The sequence below is a fragment of the Polypterus senegalus genome, chromosome 12 (assembly GCF_016835505.1).
Source record: "Polypterus senegalus isolate Bchr_013 chromosome 12, ASM1683550v1, whole genome shotgun sequence".
Classification (NCBI taxonomy): domain Eukaryota; kingdom Metazoa; phylum Chordata; class Cladistia; order Polypteriformes; family Polypteridae; genus Polypterus; species Polypterus senegalus.
In genome coordinates, this window is record NC_053165.1 from 129,997,699 (window position 1) to 130,019,501 (window position 21,803).

The 21,803-nt window shown below is 38.0% G+C and overlaps 1 protein-coding gene across 2 annotated transcripts in view; it reads left to right on the forward strand.

The window, feature by feature from the left end:
• The window catches only part of scaper (S-phase cyclin A-associated protein in the ER), a 641,491-nt gene that overhangs the window by 571,175 nt on the left and 48,513 nt on the right, over nt 1–21,803 (forward strand). For both annotated transcript variants that reach the window (XM_039773420.1, XM_039773421.1), the window contains exons 27-28: nt 14,511–14,748; nt 21,313–21,462. In XM_039773420.1, coding sequence (XP_039629354.1) covers nt 14,511–14,748; nt 21,313–21,462 — 388 coding nt within the window. The remainder of the gene's footprint in view (nt 1–14,510; nt 14,749–21,312; nt 21,463–21,803) is intronic.

Here is a 21,803-nt window from a genome sequence, read left to right on the forward strand (position 1 = left end):
TTTTCACCTAAATGTGTCCTTGGCCTGTCTATTTTCTTTACAATCTATTGTGCTTTCCTCTGTTTGTTTATCTACCCATTCTGAAAGGTTTGTACTTTGTTTAATTGTCCATTTTATTGCTGTTATAAACCTTGGTTTGTTGTTTGAATTGCATTTAGTGTCATTGTAGGTTCCAGAGATTAGGAGATTCTAGTGGAGACTTCCTCACCCACTGAATAATTGTTAATGAACACCTCCCATTAGGCTCTCCACTGCTTCCTATGAGTGCTCCTAAACCTCTTTTTCTTTTGGTTTCTATTATGTCTGAATGTTTAAAGGAAGTGGTCATTTAAGTGTCCTGATGGTTTCACTGGTTCTCTCTGTATTGGTTTGCAGGCTGATATTCACATATTGCTCTTCTGATATTCACCTATATCAGTTTCAGCACTTCCACCACCCCACACACCTCTTGTGTTGCATGTCAGTTATGAGTTACTGGGAACCTTTAAGTTCCAAATATTTTTGTGACATATCCTCTGTTATGTCTCGGTAAACTACACTCATCAGAGACAGACAGACAGACCGACCTAATTTCCCCTTGGAGGTAAATAAAAACGGTACAGGAGCTTAAGAAAAAAAAATATTGAATCATCATAAACAAATTACAGTCTCCCCAAACGCACGTAAAAACGTCTGGCTTGTATAATAAAAAGCTGCTTCTGTCAATAACAGGTTTGTAGATGGCATTAAGTTGGTAAAACCTGCCTAGATATACCACTGGGTTGCGTTTAAAGGCATTAACAATTGAGTACAGCAGGTCCAGCTTGTTTCCACAAAAGGAACATGCCATAAGAAGTTTGTTCCATACAAAGTTTCCTGGTTGAAGTCATTAGCATGCAGAATAACTGTTGCAGGTGTAACAAAGGCGCTATATAGGTGCTTGACCCGACACAGATAGACAAGGAGGCACGTATAAAAACACAAAGACTTTTATTGTTTCTTCAGCTGTGGGACACGTCTTCCCTGTGCCACATAGCCCAAACACAGTACCAAAGCACAATAAACACAACCAACAATCCTTCTTCTCTTCCACCACTCCTCCTCAAGCTTAGTCCTCCTCCTCCTGACCCTGGCTCCTCGAGTTGTGGTGGCTGGGCTCTTTTATAGCCCACCCGGAAGCGTTCTAGGTGATTAACCACTTGGTCCTAATTGCAGTTCCGGGTGGGGCTGAAGACTCGTCCAGCCGGGCTGTGGGAAGCAGACAGCCCCCCTTAGCGGCCACCCTGGGCCCCAACCAAGCTGTGGAGGACTCCATCTCCCATGAAGCCCTGCGGGTGGTTGTGGAATCACCGTCGGCCAGGGAGGCTGCCACCAAGTGTCCCGGGGAATGTATTGAACTGCCCATGGCGGCTCACCCAGAACATAAGCAGCAGGGGCGTCCCTGCCAGGCATGGGACCCGGCTGTCCTTCACACAGTATTTATAATGGTGGGAATCATTTCTGTTGCTGAGTTTAAATTAAACATTGACAGGATGATGCATCTACCCATAGAGTAACATGGGTAAATTCAGTCAGCATTTCAAAGTCTAGGTCACACATTTCAGCTTTATTTGTTATCTGATCATGTTTTTACCATTTCTCCTTCACATAAATCTCCAGTAGGGCGGCACGGTGGCGCAGTGGTAGCGCTGCTGCCTCGCAGTTAGGAGACCCGGGTTCGCTTCCCGGGTCCTCCCTGCGTGGAGTTTGCATGTTCTCCCGTGTCTGCGTGGGTTTCCTCCGGGCGCTCCGGTTTCCTCCCACAGTCCAAAGACATGCAGGTTAGGTGGATTGGAGATTCTAAATTGGCCCTAGTGTGTGCTTGGTGTGTGGGTGTGTTTGTGTGTGTCCTGCGGTGGGTTGGCACCCTGCCCAGAATTGGTTCCTGCCTTGTGCCCTGTGTTGGCTGGGATTGGCTCCAGCAGACCCCCGTGACCCTGTATTCGGATTCAGCGGGTTAGAAAATGGATGGATGGATAAATCTCCAGTTTGATCTTCTCAGATTTAACCTATCCAGTATTAAATAACACCAAAAATATGAGGTTTAGGCCTGTTTCTGCAGTACCCAAAATGCTACAGTACCTGAACTTGATGTAATTCAACATGAAATGTGACAGCCCCTTCAACTTAAAATGCAAATATTCCTTGTTATATAGAGGCTGGTCAGTTTTGAATCCTTTCCCACTTATTTTTATCTTCACTCCAGATCTTTGCGACTCCTTAGGCAGATGTCTGTGGGAATATTTAATATATCCCATTTTACGTTTTTCAGAGTTTCTTACATTGTCAGATGCTTTAGACATAAGGTAGCCTTTGGATCCTGCATGCTCAGTCTGTGACATCTGTCAAGATCACAGTTGTCCGAAAGACAATTAAGACAGGTCGAAGCTCAGGTCTGCAATAACAGCATATCTTCAATTTAAAAATCCAATTGAAAAAATTTTAGTAACTTAAAACAATAAGCCAGAAACCAATCGTCATAACTATTATGTATAAACAAAGTATTTAAAACCTAATAAAAGCTTAAACAAAAGAGAGAAAGAGAACTTTTCTCAATAATGCTACATTTACAAAGAGAATAGCAGAGAGAGGAGTATAAATCTTTGCTTCTAAAGTGTTTTTAACAGCTTATTAATGGTACAATGTTTACGTCAGTACAAACTTTCTAGGTTTCAGGATTTGTAATTAATGGCTGTAGATATTTCTAAAATCAAACTCCCTTTGGAAAATTATTTTTAACCCCTTATACCCTAAAGGTTTTTTTTAACAGCTATTATTCTGCTTATGTAATAAAGGAGCTTCAAATTACTGAAGAGTATTGAGTGTAATTTTATATGAAATTCTTTATATTTCAAACCAGTATTAACTGAATAAGACATAAAATAATTAAGTCTTTAAGGAATTTCTCTCAATAAAACTAGAATTTACAGTACACAACCAAGGCATTTTATGAGGCACAACTCTGGAATTAATTTTCTTTTGTGCACCAGTTTGCCAGCTATCATTGTACCAAGTTTAGATTTCAAATCCCATAGTATTGTGTAAGTTTTATTGTTTGACACAAGGTGTCCCCCTTTTGGAAACATTTATTCTCTTGTACCTAAACAAGCTCTTAAAAAAGTATTATGGCTGCAGTTATATTTTTATTATTAGTAGAACTCCCTCTATTCACCATATCACTCCTGTTTTGCAGCAGCTTCACTGGCTTCCAGTTAGTTCCGCACTCAATTCAAAATTCTTCTGTTAACTTTTAAGGCTCTCCACAACCTTGCCCCTCCATATCTGTCTGACCTCCTCCATGTTGCCATACCCTTAGATCCTCTTCCTCCATCCACTTGACTGATCCGTCTTACCACTATGAGGAGCAGAGCATTCAGTTGCTCTGCTCCCCAGCTCTGGAACTCACTACCACCTGAGCTTAGAAATATTAAATCATTTACACTTTTCAAATCTAAACTTAAAACTCATTTATTTAAGACTGCTTTTTCTCTTTGATTACAATTGCTCTGTCTGATTTTAATTTTTGTATTTTAATTTTGTTTATAATCTGTGTTTTATCTATTGTTCAGTGTCCTTGAGTGTTTAGAAAGGCGCCTACAAATAAATAAAATGTATTATTTTTATTTTTTAGGGAAAAATGTGTGTGTGTGTTTGTATATATATATATATATATATATATATATATATATATATATATATATATATATATATATATATATATATATATATATAATATAATGTATTGTGGGGGGGTCAATGGATCTCCAAGTGAAACTGCTAGTGTTGGCGTGACATGATACAAATACATTCGATTAAAGAGCGGTCCCCCATGAAATTTCACACGGCCAGTAGCATTCTATCAAAAGATTGGTGGGGTGGGGTGGGGTCCTCATTTAAAACTTCAAGCAGGTACTGTGTGAAAGTTGAAACTGGAAGAGCACTCAGGTCAGGTTGGGGAGCATGCACTGGTTCAGCACATTGCCGCACCCACTACACAACGAAACAGCTCAAGATCCTGGTTGGCACTCACCCCCAAGGCAGACACACGAGGTATTGAAGAAGAAAGAGGTGAACAGCAATTGTTAAATTGGTCCACCACAATGAAACTCTGCAAGTACTTTGGCTGTGAAATCGGAATACAAATCAGTTAGTCTTTACTTTTATGTGAAACTATTTATAACCCAAAAATACAATTCAAAGCCACAAAACAGGGAAATAATCAGAAACTGGCAATAACTTGGGAGTATCAAAACATAATGTTGTTAAAAAAAAACTAAATAGACTCACAATAACACCTGCTAAGCAGGATCACACAGACAGTATCAGTATGGTACCGTATGTACAGAGGACTCTTTTAGAGTTTTGAAAATTAATTGATCAGCAAACCATTGTATTCTGACCTTGAGAAATATGATGTGCACATTACATTTAATCTAAGTCAAGACTCTAGCAGCAGCATTTTGAAACTTTTTAATATGGCAACATTTTGTGCAGAAATACTACTTAAAAGGAAATTCCAGTAGTCCAGCCAAGTGGTGCATTCAGACTCTGTTGATGTTTCATAGGTAATTGAAAGAAGTGTTCATTTTTGCCAGAAGCCTGTATTCAAAGATTTTAGTGTTTATTACAAAGGATGAATAGAATACATTTACAGGATAAGAGATTCAGATGAAAGCATCCAAATGTCTTGACCTGGACAACAGGCCCTTAAAGCTGCAGTTTAGTTGTGTTGGGGTGCAGCTGTTGGAAGTCAACAGATATGCAGGATTGATATTACTGTTTTCCTTCCAAATGTGATGTTTATGTTAAACTGGAAAACAAGTCAAGTAAGAGGCTGTTTGATATATTAAGTAGCCTAGAGATAACATACAGATTTCCAATAAATCTGAAACAAGCACAGGGCATTAAGGACAAAGAAAAGAGTGTACCAGAGCCCTAGACTTGCCATCAAAGAAAAGAAATTCTATTCAAAATGAGAGCTTGAATCACATCCTGGTCATGTAAGTTCCAGTAAATTCTATATCATTCTTTGGGTGTTTCAAAAAAGAGTTTTGTGGGTATCAATAATAATGACTGCAATGAGGTAAAACAAAAAAATCCCCTTGGGATAAATAAAGTATCTATCTATCTATCTATCCATCCTTTATTAATCCCAAGGGGAAATTTAGCTTCATAAAATACATTTCACAAATAAACATAAAAAGCAAAGATACAGACTCACAGGTCAAATAGTACAATCAATCAGTAAATGTATATTGTGCACAAATCACAAAATTTACTTAAAGAGCGTAAGCATTTAGTTTGGGTCATCTGGAGGCATTATATTGCCTGATAGCAGGCAGAATGGCAGTGGGGACCTGAAGCATGTAATAAAGGGTGACTACACCTGTTGGTAGGATGACCCTTTTTGGCTGCAGGATCCGAACAGGATAAACCTTTGAGGAGTGTGGTTGGTAAATCAGAAGAAAGAAGGATGCACCAGGGCTTATGATTTCTTTTAAAGGACTGCTTCCTGCTTTGATTTTAACCTAATTTTAAATAATTTTTTGGAACTATTTTAACCTCCACAAGCACTTAATTTTATTTGATTATTTATTTAATGATTGGATGCACTGCACTTTTGAACACTCTTGTTTGGATTTTTTTTTAATTTTTTTTTTATTCATTTTATTACAATTCATACAAAGCAATCAAGTTTTTACAAAAAGAAAAATTGAGTTAAGAACAGATCGATCCCAACCCCTGAGGGAGAGAGCAACTGAACGGCGTTAAATTTAAGGCTTGTAAACATACCTAAATTAATAAATTCTCTGTGCTTTATGAACTTATTTTAAAATATTACTGATTAGATCCTGCCATGTTTTGAAAAAAGTCTGTACGGATCCTCTAACTGAGTATTAGATTTTTTCCAATTTCCAATTTTGTTTGGATTTTTAATAAGGGTTGACACTTTTTTGCACCTATCCCTTGCTGTAAATGTGTGTCCTCATTTGCCCAGCTCACCTCATCTCAGGACTATCAATGGTTCAGGTTTAAGACGCTCCTGAACACAAGTAGGAGCATGGAGTAGACCGGGACTATCACATTTCATAAGTGCAGACCACAATTTTTCATACAGTTTGAAATACAGAGATAGTTAAAGTGAGCATAAAGCAGACTAAACATAGTTCAGGGTTCATGGATGCATGGCAACTTGGAAGGTGGAACAATACATTAAAGAAATTTAAAACTAATGTCAGAAAGTTAGAGAGTTATGTGACAGTTTAGTAATAGTAGTAGTAGTGTTTACTAGAAAAACATTTTTATGTGGTTATTTTAATCAAAGTAAAAAGCTAAAATTAATAGAGTACAGTATTTGATTTGTCATTATCCAAGTTGAAGCATACAGTATTGCAGTGGTTAGCACTGTTTACCCACACTTTAAAGGACCACAGTTTTAAACATAGCATGTTCAGTGTTTGTTTTTAAATTAAGCCTCGGTTTATCTAGTTTTACCCAACATTTTATATACATTTTTCTGCATATTGAGGGGTTTTAAAACACAAGGAATGAATTTCTGTCATTATTTTCACGTTAGTTTGATTTGTAAAAGTTCATTTTCATGAACTGCTTTGTTTTCTTTATGCCATTTTCCATGTCGTGGCTGCAAACATTGTGCTAGTGACATAGTGGCAATTACGTTTTAAATATCATGGAGTTCACAATACATATTACCCTCAGTGATTAAAATAACTCATTAGTGAGAGTTAGGTGAATTCCAAAGAAGGCCCTAGTGGTAGGTTTTTGTTTTTAACTTTTGTTTGCTATGTAGTTCTTTCTAAATGTATTATGTCATACCACCTTTTCCTGAAACGCTAAGCTATTTCTTGCAGAATAATGGATGCCCTGTTAAGATGACCATATCTCACTGAGCAGTGACTGTTTGTTTGTAATCCTATGTAGCCAATTAGGTTGCACTGAATGGCCACTGTCTAACTGTTATTAAGCTAAGCATTTTGTATTGACTGGCTGCTTTTTTTTTTGTTTCTTTCCAGTTGGCCATCTCCCAGCCAGCTGTTTGTTTTATTTCAGTGACCTGTCCAGTAACATGCTGTAATTGACAGAGAAAAAGAGAACCACTCGGAGCAGAAATGGAAAATAAATGTAGCAACCACAGACAGAGGTTATACATGTAGAGAAGGATCTCTAACTAAAATGAAAGGTCCCAATAAAACTTATATTTTTGTAGTCAAAGAGATCAAAAAACTTAATCAACTGCCTTTCAGAGGAGAGTTGTTTCTTTATATACAAACAAAGATTAGGCACAAGTACTCTTACTGTGCTTTCTTGTATGAGATGGATCTCATGATGTCACATATGCATAGCTATACCCTTGTGTCACTAAACTTGCACAGTATTGCAGTTACAGACAAAATGGCACTGGTGATGAAGTCAAACAAAAATACATAAATAAATATGAAATAATCTGCACAGATCCTGACAGTTAGTTGTTCTTTTGCTGTTGTTGTTGTTGTTTTTTTTTCTTTCTTTCTAGCTGGTCAACCAAAATGTGGCTGCTTGTTTTCTTCTTATCAGTGCAGCTGGCCAGCCTATCACCAGACAACAGCTGTCTTGTTTCTTCTTGTCTGTGCAGCTGGCTGATACACAGTCTGAGTGTCTATTGCTTAATTTCTTGTTCTCTGTGCCTTAAATGAATTATAGACTCGGGGAGAGAGCTGCCTTATCACTGCTGTCCTATTAACAGGCTTAGTAACTGTTTTGCGATTGAACCCACATTATTGGATTCCTGCAACCTAACACCTACAAATTCTACCAAAACATGCCTTTTGGGTGTAATAAAATAAGTGTGCCAACTGGCTTAGGTGAAGTAAAGCTTAGGCCTATATTTGTGCCTTCAAGCTCTTGGGGCCTAAGACTTCCTCACTTGTCTGACCTTTGTCTAGGACCAGTAATCTTAGCACATTTACAGTACATGGTTTTTGCATTATTTAACAAACTATTCAGACATTTTATATGAAGTGTCCATTCCTTTTATTAATTATGAGACTCTCAAAACAGCATGTGAGAGGTGATCCTGTTTAAACAGTGTTTTAATATCTGAAAACTCTGATTTGACATTGTTTACTATTTTTACAATCCATTTCTAGACCGCCCCTCCTTCTACAATAATTTACATTAGATTTCCCAACACCAATTACATGTGATCTTTCTTCCCGAAACATGCCCATTACTCTCCTGTGCCCTGTGGCGAGTCAGCAAAATGTTGATGAAACAAGCTCATGATAAATCGTATAATGGAAATTCAGCTGCCTATTGCTACACACATAAGAAATGAACAACCATTCGAGACTTCATTGGCTTGTGTACTGTCTAAAATAAGTTCCTGTTCTTTAATGAAAACTTTGCTCCAGATCAGAGTCAAAAGAATATTAAGCTATTGAAAGATAATACATAATGTAGACTTTGCTACAGTACCTTTTAAAAGATGCATTCATTCTTCCTCCTTTAGAATCCAGCTCAGAGTCTGCAGGGGCTAGAGCCTGTTCCAGCATCACTGGGCACAGGGGAAGAAACAACCTTGGACAGGGAGCCAGCCAGCCCATCACAAGCCAATAAAAACTCCAAGTTTATCATTTTTTCATCCTATATTGGAATTTAACTGAGAAATTACTTTGTTCCCATCCAATTTCTACTAAGCTTATCTGTTTCAGGGTAATGGTGACCTGGTGCCTAACCATGATAGCATTGGGCACAAGCGAGGAACTAGCTTGGCACAGGATGTCAGTCCAGCACAGAGCTATGTCATCCTTAAACACACACTTGCTTCTGTTAGGACAGTTTTCAGGCTCCAGTTAATGTAATGTGTATATCTTTGAGACATGGAAGGAATAACTCCCACAGACATGAGGAGAATGTACACATTCCACGCAGGCAGTGCCCTGGCCAGTACTTGAATCTAGGATTCTGGAGCTGTGAGGCATACATACCAACTGCTACCCCAATGTTCTGCCATCATATTGAAAATGAGAAGTGGTGCTCCATTTTGCTCCTTCATTAACTTCCTTAAAAGCCACGTCATTTTCTCATGGTGATAAAAAATAGGGTGGTTAAAATAGTGCAATGTAAATTGGAAAAGAACACTTAAGATGAAGTGTAATGGGAACAACATTTAGATCACTTAATATAAATGAATTAGATCACTTAATAGTTGTATAAATACAATGTTCATCCATCCATCCATCCATCCTCTTCCGCTTATCCGAGGTCGGGTCGCGGGGATAGCAGCTTAAGCAGAGAGGCCCAGACTTCCCTCTCCCTGGCCACTTCTTCCAGCTCTTCCGGGAGAATCCCAAGGCGTTCCCAGGCCAGCCAGGAGACATAGTCCCTCCAGCGTGTCCTGGGTCTTCCCTGGGGCCTCCTCCCGGTTGGACGTGCCCAGAACACCTTACCAGGGAGGCGTCCAGGAGGCATCCTGATCAGATGCCCGAGCCACCTCATCTGACTCCTCTCGATGCGGAGGAGCAGCGGCTCTACTCTGAGCCCCTCCCGGATGACTGAGCTTCTTACCCTATCTTTAAGGGAAGGCCCAGACACCTTGCGGAGGAAACTCATTTCAGCCGCTTGTATCCGCGATCTTGTTCTTTCGGTCACTACCCATGGCTCATGACTATAGGTGAGGGTAGGAACTTAGATCGACTGGCAAACTGAGAGCTTTGCCTTACGGCTCAGCTCCTTTTTCACCACGACAGACCGATGGAGAACCCGCATCACTGCAGATGCCGCACCGATTCGTCTGTCAATCTCACGTCCCATTCTTCCCTCACTCGTGAACAAGACCCCAAGATACTTGAACTCCTCCACTTGGGGCAGGATCTCACCCCCAACCCTGAGAGGGCACTCCACCCTTTTCCGGCACAGCCCGAAGAGGTAACGTGGGTCCTCCTTCCCATGGGCTCACCACCTATGGGAGGGGCCAAGGAGGTTGGGTGGTGGTCGAAGGTGGGGACCTTGGCGGTCTGATCCTCGGCTAAAGAAACTGGCTCTTGGGACGTGGAATGTCACCTCTCTGAAGGGGAAGGAGCCTGAGCTAGTGCGCGAGGTCGAGAGGTTCCAGTTAGATATAGTCAGACTCGCCTCGACCCACAGCTTGGACTCTGGAACCAATCTCCTTGAGAGGGGCTGGACTCTCTACAATGTTCAGAAACATGTAATAACAAAACATTAATTAAATTTAAGTTGGAAGTTACATGACTTAAATATTTGTGGTAAATTTCATACCCAAGTTTGTTCTTTGTTTGCAAACCTGTTTGATGATGTAAGTCACTGTGTCCCAGTGTTAAGTCTCTCCTATGGTCAGCACCTCAGCAGTTAGTTTTCAAAAGATTTTTCACTATGACGAGTTTTATAGTGCAGTTTTAATGTGTTAATAACTGTATTAGGCGATCCTAAATTGTCCCTAGTGTGTGCTTGGTGTGTGTGTGATTGCGTGCCCCATGGTAGGCTGGCGCCCTGCCCGTGGTTAGTTTCCTGCCTTGTGCCCTGTGTTGGCTGGGATTGGATCCAGCAGATCCCCGTGACCCTGTAGTTAGGATATAGCAGGTTGGATAATGGATGGATGGATATCTGTGTTACCTGTGAGTGATAAAGTTACTTTCTCCTTTTCATCATTAAAAACACACTGTTCTCACAAATATTACTAAAATACCAAATTTTGAAGTAATTTGTGACAATCATTTTTGCTCCCAATCCACAACTGTAAACTTATGAAGCCAGTAAGAAAATCAACTGATAGATGAACATTTTTTTACCAAAACATTTTTAATGTTTGTCTAAGTGGACTAACATCTTTATAAGTTTTCTGGTTTCTGTATTTTATAACAACAAATGACCAGTCATTTTTAATTGTATAATTCAACTGTATAATAAAAATGTGTTTATTTTTATTGGTTTTATTCTCATATGAAAAATGTCTTGCCCCTTTCAATATTCTTTTTTGCACTTTCATATAATTTCATGATACTTAACCTAAAGCTAAAGAAATCAAAATAAAACAGATAGCAAACACTGAGGAAGGAGTCAGAATAGCACAAACAAGTGAAAAATTTTGTGAACTGATTAAAAGCTTGTTATTTAATGTACAGTAAAGAAGTACAAAGTGTTATATGCAGATCACAAAATGGTTAAGTATAAATGCAAGGTATGGGGCACTGAAGTGCAAGAAACAAACTGAAAGGGATACTGGATAGAATTTTCTAGGCCACATATCAAAGTATTTAAAACAGAAAAATGTTAGAATACATTTTTATGTATAAAAACTGTTAAATGCAAATCAGACAGAGATTTTCATAAACCGTAATACACTATTGAGGTGTCTTTTGGGGGTACTATGTGCAGTTCTGGTCACAATATTCTTGAGACGATGCATCTACATGTGAATATAATCCTGGCATTGATAAAAGTAACACAGCAGAATTCTTCCATCTTAACAATTAAAATGCATTTTGAGACACAGTCTTGTAAATGAAAAGGAAGAACTCCTTCTCCTGAAGGGTCATGACAGTTCCTGCTCAATCATGCGTTGCTGTTTGTGGCACCTGTTCTAGGGACATGATCTGGCTTAAACCCCTCAAACAACTCCCCCCACACATACACAAGTAAAGTTGCCTATACCAGCAGCGGCCATACCAACTGCACTACAGAACAGGTAATCCACCTTATGCTAAGCATGTTTAGACCTAACCAGTACTTGGTAGACCATCAACGAAAAATTCTTGGGTTGGTTCTCGAAGAGGTGTTGGTGAGGCCATCAGGGGGTGCTTACCCTGTGGTCTGTATGAGGGTCCCAAAGCCCTAGTGCAGTGACAGGGACACTGTGCTGTAAATATGTGAATAAGTGAATTTTACAAACAACTTAAGGAATACTTTACCTTAAATTACTTACTTTAAAGATTGATTGGTTTTAAAAGTAGTTCATTATATTCTCTATAGGATATTACTAGAAAGTAAACTATGTTGATGGAATTAACGGGTCTATCGTAGAATTGTGTGGATGATATTGACAATAAAATTAACATTATAATTGAGCAATTGTTCATCATTTAACATGAATCAGGATTCTGGCAGCAGCATTTTGAACATGTTAAAAACTAGTTAGTACATTGAGCAGTATAACCAATGAAATCAGAATAGCAAGAAATTATCCTCAAGTCAATGAAACCATGACAGATTGTTTTGACATCTGGAGGGATGGCATTGGGTCAAACCAATGCCAATGTTTCTTTGCAAGAGGAAAGACGCTGACTGCATCTGAGATTGCTTTTGAGTACGTCTCCAAGGCTGGTGAATAAAGACAATGGAGAATCCTAATGCCTAACTGAAATTTGTTGCTGTTTTTATATAGGAAAACAATATTTGTTAAAAAAGCAAAGATATTGTATGTATCAGAAATTCAATTTGGTTGCAGTATGAGCATCTAGCTGTAAACATTTCTGCTTTAATAACTGTTTTGAGTGCGGCATCCGGGCAACCCAGGTAATCCTGGACAAATGCCTATTATACCAACAGAGAGAAAGAGAGATATGGGATATGAAAAATAACAGATTATTATACATTTTATTATCAATAATTCAATAAAGGGCTTATAAATCAGTGGCATTATGGTGTTGTCCCCTTTTAAACAATTCAGTTTCCTAAGAATGAAAATCTGTGTCTACCCCTTCCTAAAAATATGTTGTGAATTAAGTTTAGTCAGTTATCAATGATTGCCCTTGGATATTTGTAGTGCTCCTCTATCTCTCCTTTAATTACAGGGAAAGCCACATTACATGACTTTTCCATAGCGAGTAGGAAGCAGTTACTGCACACACTCATGACCACGTTGTGTAATATGAGATTCCCAGTCACTTGGCCCAACAAAATCAAACATGTGAGATTTTGACTTAAGTCATGGGACAAGTGCTGTGTGCATGAGAGCTGACAACTGCACATTCTTGGCTCTTAAAATAAGGGACATTAAAACATTCTAAAAGAGAACAGGCCATTTAACCCAACAAAGCTCACCAGTACTATTTGCTTAATTCTTCCAAAATAACGTCAAGTGTAGTTCTGAAGGTCCCGAAAGTTCTTCGGTCTACCACACTACCTGATATCTTATTCCACATCTCTGTGTTTTTCTGTGTAATCTTGCGATACTTTGAAAATGTGAAATTGTGCTGGAAAGTCATCTCAGAGCCATGTAATTTAACATCTAGTCATGTAGTCTGGTATGATCCAGTGACGAGTTCCGTAAGCTCAGTCATTAAGTCTGACATTCCCTCTGACTAGAAGCCGTATAATGTGACATTGGCTTAAGAAGCCTCACTTTAAACTGAATCTCCTAATCTGATTGTTGAAGATATTACTGTGAATTTGATTATATCTGAAATTCACTGTAGAGTGATTAGAAGAAGAAGGAACCATAAAAGGTGCTGTATCAATAAGGCCTTCACAGATTAAAATCTTCTAGGCCTAAAGGTAAGAGATGTAGTATAACTCGAGTTGTCAGATATTAGCCTTTATTGTTTAATTCTTTCAGCAGCTGATGTGTGTTGCCTTTAGTATTTCACGTTGCATTCTGAAAATATCTAAAATATTACTTTTTAAATCTTGCGTAATCTATCATTTTTTTATTCTGTAAACTTGTTTATGGTTTGCTTGGGTAGAATTTGAGTTTAATGAAATACATACAGACAGATGTCAATTTGTATGTATTAGATGTTACTTGTTGTGTTTTCATATTAAAAAATTGTTGTTTCATTCAGTAAAGGTTTTTACTCAGGAACACAAGACACTTCATCAATTAGAGATTTTCTTTAAAGTGCAGGTAAATGATTAATGGCATCTCAGGTTTACCTTAAGTAGTAACTCTAGTATGTTAGAACAGCCCATTACAAAGAATATAAACCTGGAAATGATTTCCAGGAAAGCTGAGCGATAGTGTGGTTCTTAATTTCGTAATAAATGTTTTCAGAAAAGGTCAAGATGAAAAGCAACATGTGGAACTGCCTGGTTGGGCACGACTAAGAAGCCACATTCATTTGTCTTTAGATTTGTGGATTGATGTTTAGTTTTTTGTTTTTTTGTGGTGGTTACAGTTTACTTTTTAGCAGTATATTTTTCTCTTATTGAATATATGGAATTCATCTAAGTATGTTTTACAGTTTCTTTGCATAGCATGTCATACAGTACATGAAAGGAGTAGGGGTTTAATAAATTGAATAAACCAGCTACAGCCAGTCTTATCATGTGTATTCATTGGGATACATGGTAAAAAAAGCACTTTAGCTTTAAAATAACAGGTATACCAATATGCAGTAGAGTGTACTGAGAAAGGTATAATTGAAATCATTTTAAAATTGATCCTTGCTAATCTCCAACCTCCAAACCTATAATGGTATGTCAATTTGTTTAATTTACTTGTTTATTTTTGTTGTGTTTTTGTCTCTCTCTGATAGATCACCTAATATATTTGACAATAAACGACAAGATCCTACTGGCTTGACTTCCTTGCTCCGTTCAACTGATCTTGTTGGAGTTCTTCACATGCTGTACTGCATTCTTCTTCATGGTTCAACACCTGACCCAAACATGGCCAGTCCTATTGAGAGCTACCCAGAAACTGTTGTACAGGTTGCTCTCCAGAGTGTTAGCTTTTTGAATAGCTTTGCACTTTTGGACCTTTCAGCATTTCAGGTAAAAACTAACCTCATGCTTTAGTACTTTAATTTTACGCCACAGTTCTTTAAGTTGTGCTCAATCAATTGCTTTTGAGTTTCCGTAAAATTTTAGCTATTGTTATTAGTTCTAAATATATCTGAAATTCTTGATCTCCTAGTAATTTTATTAATAAAAAGAAACCAAAGTGCTTATTTAGTCTATAAATAAAATGGTAAACATGGTCAAACTTGCCATCAGTTTTTATAGCTTTTTTTTTCTCCTGATTTAACTTGGTCTTTCAGTTGTAACCGATATTGCTAACATGGTGTAGAATTTAAGAAGTATTGCAGTTACACTTTATGTGTATGTATTTTATAATTATTAGCAAAATGTCTTAGTGTCTCTGAAAAATAAACTCCTCCATCCAGAAGGCCATCATAAGGTTCACATACATACACACGTTTGGACACAACATTCAACTCAGTGGGTCTGTGTTTGAGAAATGAAAGAAAACCCGAGTACCTAATGAAAAGCTACTTTAACACTCGTTGAATATGCAGACTTCTCATAGTCCATAGATGGTCCTGAATTTGAACTCGGGGCATTGGAGCTGATAACTATATCACTACTGTGCCACCCAGATTCATACCCTGTATATAATAAATCGTCTTAGGCCTCGTGGTTAACAGTTTTTAGTCTGACCTGTCCAATATTACTTTACCAGCTAGCTGACATCTTTTTAAAAACATTAGATGTTGCCTGGAGCATTTCTGATCCACTATTCGTGTATGACTATGCCTTGTCCTGGTTTCATTACCAAGATGGCCAGTGGGGATTCATTTTCAGGTCTGGTATCACCACTAAGATGTACCTGCTCATCCTTTGCAATTTGGGTATCACCAAATGTTCCCATCTCTTCTCATGGTAACTCTGCAAGCCTTTCGTCATCTAGCAGCTATGGAAGCTGGCATTCCAAGTTGCATTTCTTGGTATACAGTTATCAGGATTGTTCATTGGATTCTGATAAGCTAGACTGGGTTTCTTCACATCCATTTCTCAAAGCTGTGCCAGTCATTTGCAGAAGGTCTAAAATTCGTATCCAGTGCTGTGTTCTGTTCCTTTTCCTTTTCCTTTCCAGTCTGCCTTGTGATGTCCATAAAGTTTAGTCTAGAGTAAAGAATTAAATTACAGATGCCAAGTATATTGTCCTCCATCTTCTGTGTATCGTACAATCTACACTATAGTAATCTGTTGTGTACTGTGTAATACTTTTCAAAGTACTCTAAGTGACTAAGTTGCTTTCTTAGGCATACATTCCTAGCTCAAAACACATAATAACAAGGAGACAGGTAGGGACTTAATCTGCAGATAATTTAGAGAACTGCTCATTTGGAGCGCCAAAGCTGCCATTAGGAAATAGTGGTTCCTTTAGAACAAAGCTAACCTTTTGTACATAAACTTAGGCGGCCTCTGGCCTGAAGCAATCTGTTAAGGTTAGTCGTAGAGCATTAGGTCACAACATGGGTGGACATGTACAATTAGTGTAGGAGACAGCTCCTGCTGCCTATCCCTTTTGAATGGTAGACTCAACCCCCTTATGCTAAATCAATAACAAACAGTCATCCACAAGGGAGACAGACTTGGTGCGTTATTCTTGTGCAGCTTATCACAATTATATTCCCAGTGCTGTCAATGTATTTAAAACAGCTGCCATTTGAGAATGTTTCACAATAATTTTATGTGTATTTTCAAATAATATACTGAGTCTCCCCAAAATTGTAATCACCTTGTGGTTCGAATTATGTCATGCTGCAGGCTAAACAGTACCTGGTCAAGGAACCCTTTGCCTGCCTAATTCTTTTCAATTTATGACCAGCTTTTGGCTTTGAGTTGAGTTGTTACATTAGAGGAAAGTAAAGGAAGTTTCTGGTAGATTTTAAGAAATACATTGCAATTAATGATTTGACATGCTAAATTGAGTATGTATTGTTAATTTATTAACAAATATGTTGTGGTAAGTATATCATAGTTGAATAAGAGTATATGGGTTTTCATATAGTATAAAGAAAAGTGTCTTTAGGTGATATTGAGAGGCTGTTTATATGCCCCTCTTGATTTAATTTGTTTCTTTCTTGGCCCTTTGCAGCTCTGTCACTTTGACATGTTTAATAAATACTGGCTGTGGGCTGCAGATACAATCTGATCTGTCGTGGGATCGGAGTCCAGGAGGCTGCTTTGTCTGGAGGAATGCGATGGTGGAGCTTACTATTTTACAGGCACAAATAAATGTATTCTGTGTGGCTGGGACAGACGACTCAGATTGCAATTTTTTGATTTTTAACTATATATGTGGAAATGAAGCAAGACACAAAAAACGAAAAGAACTGAACAGAAGGAAGAACTTTTAATGTTATAGTGTAGTGAAAGGTTCTTATTTATTTGACACTCGACGTATTTAGCAAATAACATTTTTTCTTATTTATGATCATAATAATCATACCTCAGTTTCCCTATATGACATCCAAAATAGAAATGTTTCATGTTATTGTGTATTTTACTTAATTACTTTTTGTTTTGATGTTTAGTTTTGAAATCATGTCTTTAAGTTAATCCTTGATGCCATACCTCATGTGTTTCAGTGGAAGTCACTGTCGCTTACTGATCTTTATATCTCCAGTATAGGAAGTGGGGCAGGGCAGGGCAAGTACTTGCATCATCAGTGTGGCTAAAAGTGGTGCCACGTTAGCATGTGTCTTCTAAGCTTGTGGATGCATTCTTCACAAGAGTGTACAGTTTGAGTTTCAGTATTGTTTCATGTTTTGTGGTTGCTATGATGCGAAGATCGGTCATCAGGGGGATTGTCCTGTTAGATGCAACAACCCGTTCCCTGACAAACAAATCTTCATCTTCAGATCTTCACAATATGAATAGAACATGAAAGTGTCATAATTTATTTCTAAAAAAAAAATAACGTTAAATACAGGTGGCCCCCTCATTATGGAAGAATTCTCTTCCAGACGATGTTTGTAGCTCGATTTTGTTCATAAGTTGCAATAATGCATTATTACTTATTTTACAGATAAACTTTCAAACTTGTTTAACATGATTGGAAAGCAATATTATTGTATTTTAAATTACAAGAGACAAATATGTATATTATGTTGACCCTAAAGTTAAATATCCTGTGTTTTTTGATGATACAGTACCTCATAGAGTTGGAAAGAATGATGGCACAAAAAGCCACCACTAGCTGATGACTGATCCCTCCGCAGGGCCGTTCTGCATTTGGTCACGAATTGCCAGCAGTTGTAGTCCTTGAGATGGTACAGCTATTATGAGTACTTCACATGCTAGGAATTACAAACTGCAAATTCTACCTCTCCTCAGCTAAATGGAAAGCTGCTTCCCATTGATACAGTTTATTATGCAGCTGTGTGTGCTGTCATTGCTGAGAGATCATGTAGTGTCATCTCTCTGTCCCTACAGCTATACTCCCTGAGACTGCACAGCTGGGACACATACATAAGATGGTGAGAATTACAAGCAAGGGGTTCTACTAATCCAGCTAAAATGCCAGTTACTGATGAAGCTGCTTCCCTGTAACTGAGCTTACCGTACACTATGCATGCTGCTGAGCATATTCAATGACAGATGCACACAAAAACATAAACTGACAGAAAATCTATAGTGTGCAGTACTTTTCTTCGTAGTTCATGACAGCAGCTGCATATTCAGGCTACGTCCACACTACTACGTTTTTGTTTAAAATGGAGACGTCTATTTTCTACTTTACATCTCTATTTTTGCTTATTGTCCACACTACCCTGGTATTTTTAACCCCCAAAAATTGAGATTTTCGTAAATGCTCCTCAGTGCCTATAGTTCTAAATGCGCCAGCTCAGAGTTTCAGAATGGATGGGTGAAAATGCAGAGTTTGGAAAACACAAGCTCTAATCGCGCTGTGATTGGATCATGCTTATTATGTAGCTCTTCCCTGATTGGATCCTGCACAGTAAAATCTCTCATTACCTGCTTGGTCACCGAATACAAAAGAAAATGATATTCCAACATAGTAGACATAAAGGAGTTACTTTCCATGGCTCTTGCTGTGTTGTTTACCAGTATGCATTTAAATTGCATTTTGTTAAATTTGATTGTTACATTCTGTAAGAATGGATGCTGAATAGCGCCTGACCCGACACAGATTGGACATGGGAGGCACGTGTAAAATAAAACAAATACTTTTTATTTTCATCGCCTGTGGGCGCCTGTCTTCCCCGTGACCCACAGGCAATACACAGTCACAAGCACACCACTATTCCACCGCACTTTCTCTTCCTCCTTGGCACCACCACTCCTTCCAAGCAACCTTGTCCTCCTCCACCCGACTCTGGTGCTTGATTACCGAGTTCCAGCTGCACTTCCGGGTGTGATGAACATGTTGCCCATAGGGGCTCAGGAGTCCCAAACACAGCACCCCCTGGTGGTGCCTGCAGGACCCAATAGGGTTGCACCCAACTCCAATTCCCAGGGAGCCCTGCGGGAAACAGAGGCACCGCTCCACCCCAGGGCAGCCATCTAGCGTCCAGGTGGAGGTATTGCAAAGTCCAGGGCTTTTCCCCCTGGATATAGTGTGCAGGGGTGTCCCGACTAGACATGGACCCCAGCCGCCAGCAACAATACATACAGAAAAAAGAGGAATAATTTACTGTTTGATAACGTTTTGCAATAAATCCTGTGACTAGTGGCATTGCCATTCCTTCAAAGAGGACACCTTCCATTCCTATTTCAGCTGATGCACATATGCCCAGTGTAGGTGATTGGGTATGTCATATGTGTTTATTTTACAGTCATTTTAGTGTGGACATACATACTTTCTAAAATGATGTGAAAACATTAGTGTGGACATAGAATTTTTTTAATTTAAAAAAATAATTCTTAAATGAAAGCATAGTAGTAGGGTGGATGAAAACTAAGCCATTTCAAAGCTAGTTTCCTTCTTTCATAAGTGAAAAAGTGTAAATCACTAGATCAAAATCAGTTGAAATTCATTTGAAAAAATATTAGTGATTTTATGTTCTCATTCATATCTGCAGAATTGCCATAACTCAGTCTCTGTAACTCGTTTAGAACTGAACACAATTAAAAAATAAAAGGGAAACTAAATACAGTAATTTTCATACTGACTAAGAAAAAATCTTGTTTGAAAAAATGTAACATATTAACAAAATAAAAAGTGAGAACATAAAGGAACGTTTTGGCCTTAGCACCAAGGATACCATTCAGTGGCACAAATGAGATTCTTCACACCATTGAAGTTATACTATCATCATCATCATTTCATGTTATATGGATACTTTTTAACAACAGAAACTGGCAAACCTGTTAGGATTGGTAGTAAGAATAATTGTGTCTAATAAAGAAAAATAAATAAATAGGAACCTGCAGAAGACTAAAATGAGGGTTGAAGCCAATGTTTAAAGAAAACAGTAATTCAAAATGCAAAGTAAAACTGCAGTGGCTGGAAGTGAAGAAAATGAAAATCTTTGAGTTGCTTACAACAAACAAAGAAAACCTCTAAGATTGTTGTTTCCCTATTAACTTTTCTAAGAACATGTTTGTAGTACTAGGGTGTTGTATTAGCCATTATGAATGTAGTGAGAAGTCAAGCAAAATGACACCTTTTATTGACTAAATAAAAAGATTACAATATGCAAGCTTACAACTTAACTCAGGTCCCTTCTTCAGGCACAGTGTTATCCTGAAGAAGGGGCCTGAGTTACCTCGAAAGCTTGCATTTTGTAATCTTTTTAGTTAGTCAATAAAAGGTGTCATTTTGCCTGTCTTCTCACTAAGACCATGTTGCAAGTGAAATATAAACTTTTCGTTCCAACACAATACACAAAGATAATGGAGACTATCTGATATATAGCTGATGGAGCTGGTCCAATAAAGTAATAACTTGGGTCAGTGAATATTTTAAAAATTTGGTTTTTGAAATGTTAGTTTATATTATTTTATGTCTATTTTCACTCATTTTGGGAGGAGCTCAGTGAAGAAAAATATTTGACCAACAAATTAAAATTAATAAACTAGTACATTTTAATGCCAGGCTGTGAGACTTTGAAATCTGAATGTTGTTGTTCCCTGAATACTGTACTTTTATAAGGCAGCATATAATAAATTATTCATGTTTTCCTTAATTTAATATTGCTTTCCATATTAACTGGAATATAAAATGTTAGTATATCTATGTTAAATTAGAACTGCAAGAAATGAGCAAATTTAAGCATTTTATAAAGATCAAATGTGAAAACAACTGAATATCAGCTGCATTATTATTTTAAGGATTTTCACCAAACACCAAACTTAAAAAATCCTCTGAAATCACTCTGATTACTGCAACCATCTGTGCTCGACTGTGCATTGATAAGGTATTATTCAAACGACTTTCCATGGCAGCAGTCATCTTATAGATTCAGAATCTCTTCTATTTCTTCACCTCTGGCTGTTGCTGTTGTACTTGAATGCATTGTCCATGTTCCTGGTAGGGACTCTTACTACTTTATTTGGGAGCCTAACAACATCTTGTCTTCTCAGTCTGTGCTAGGTGCAGAGGGGCTTTCACTGGCATTTCGTCACATCATTAGCTCACTGCTATGGTACTGCTCCCATCACACCTGTGAGGACTTGCTTCATGAGGTCATCATCTGCGTTGGATACTTTACAGTCAACCACCCTGACAACCAGGTAATTTTATTACAGGCAGAGCTGTGTCATTTAGCAGTAGGCTATCGAAAACTCTGTAATGCTGTCTCATAGGAAGTTTCAGAAAACAGAAATGCAGACATGAACAGGGTTTAGATATATCTTCAAAGCTGTTTTCAATTATAATTTTCTAATCCTTTTTTTCTTTTTTGGAAAGAGTACAGGGTTTTTAAATGCAATTGTGTAGGTGTAGTTTTTCTTTTTTAATGACAATAAAGAGATTTATGGCGGTTCCTTTGGTATAGGTATACTCTTGGTGGCCTGTGAAGACATACTAATTAAAGGGAACCAGCACCGCAAGGTTTTGTTTAAGGATATACAAA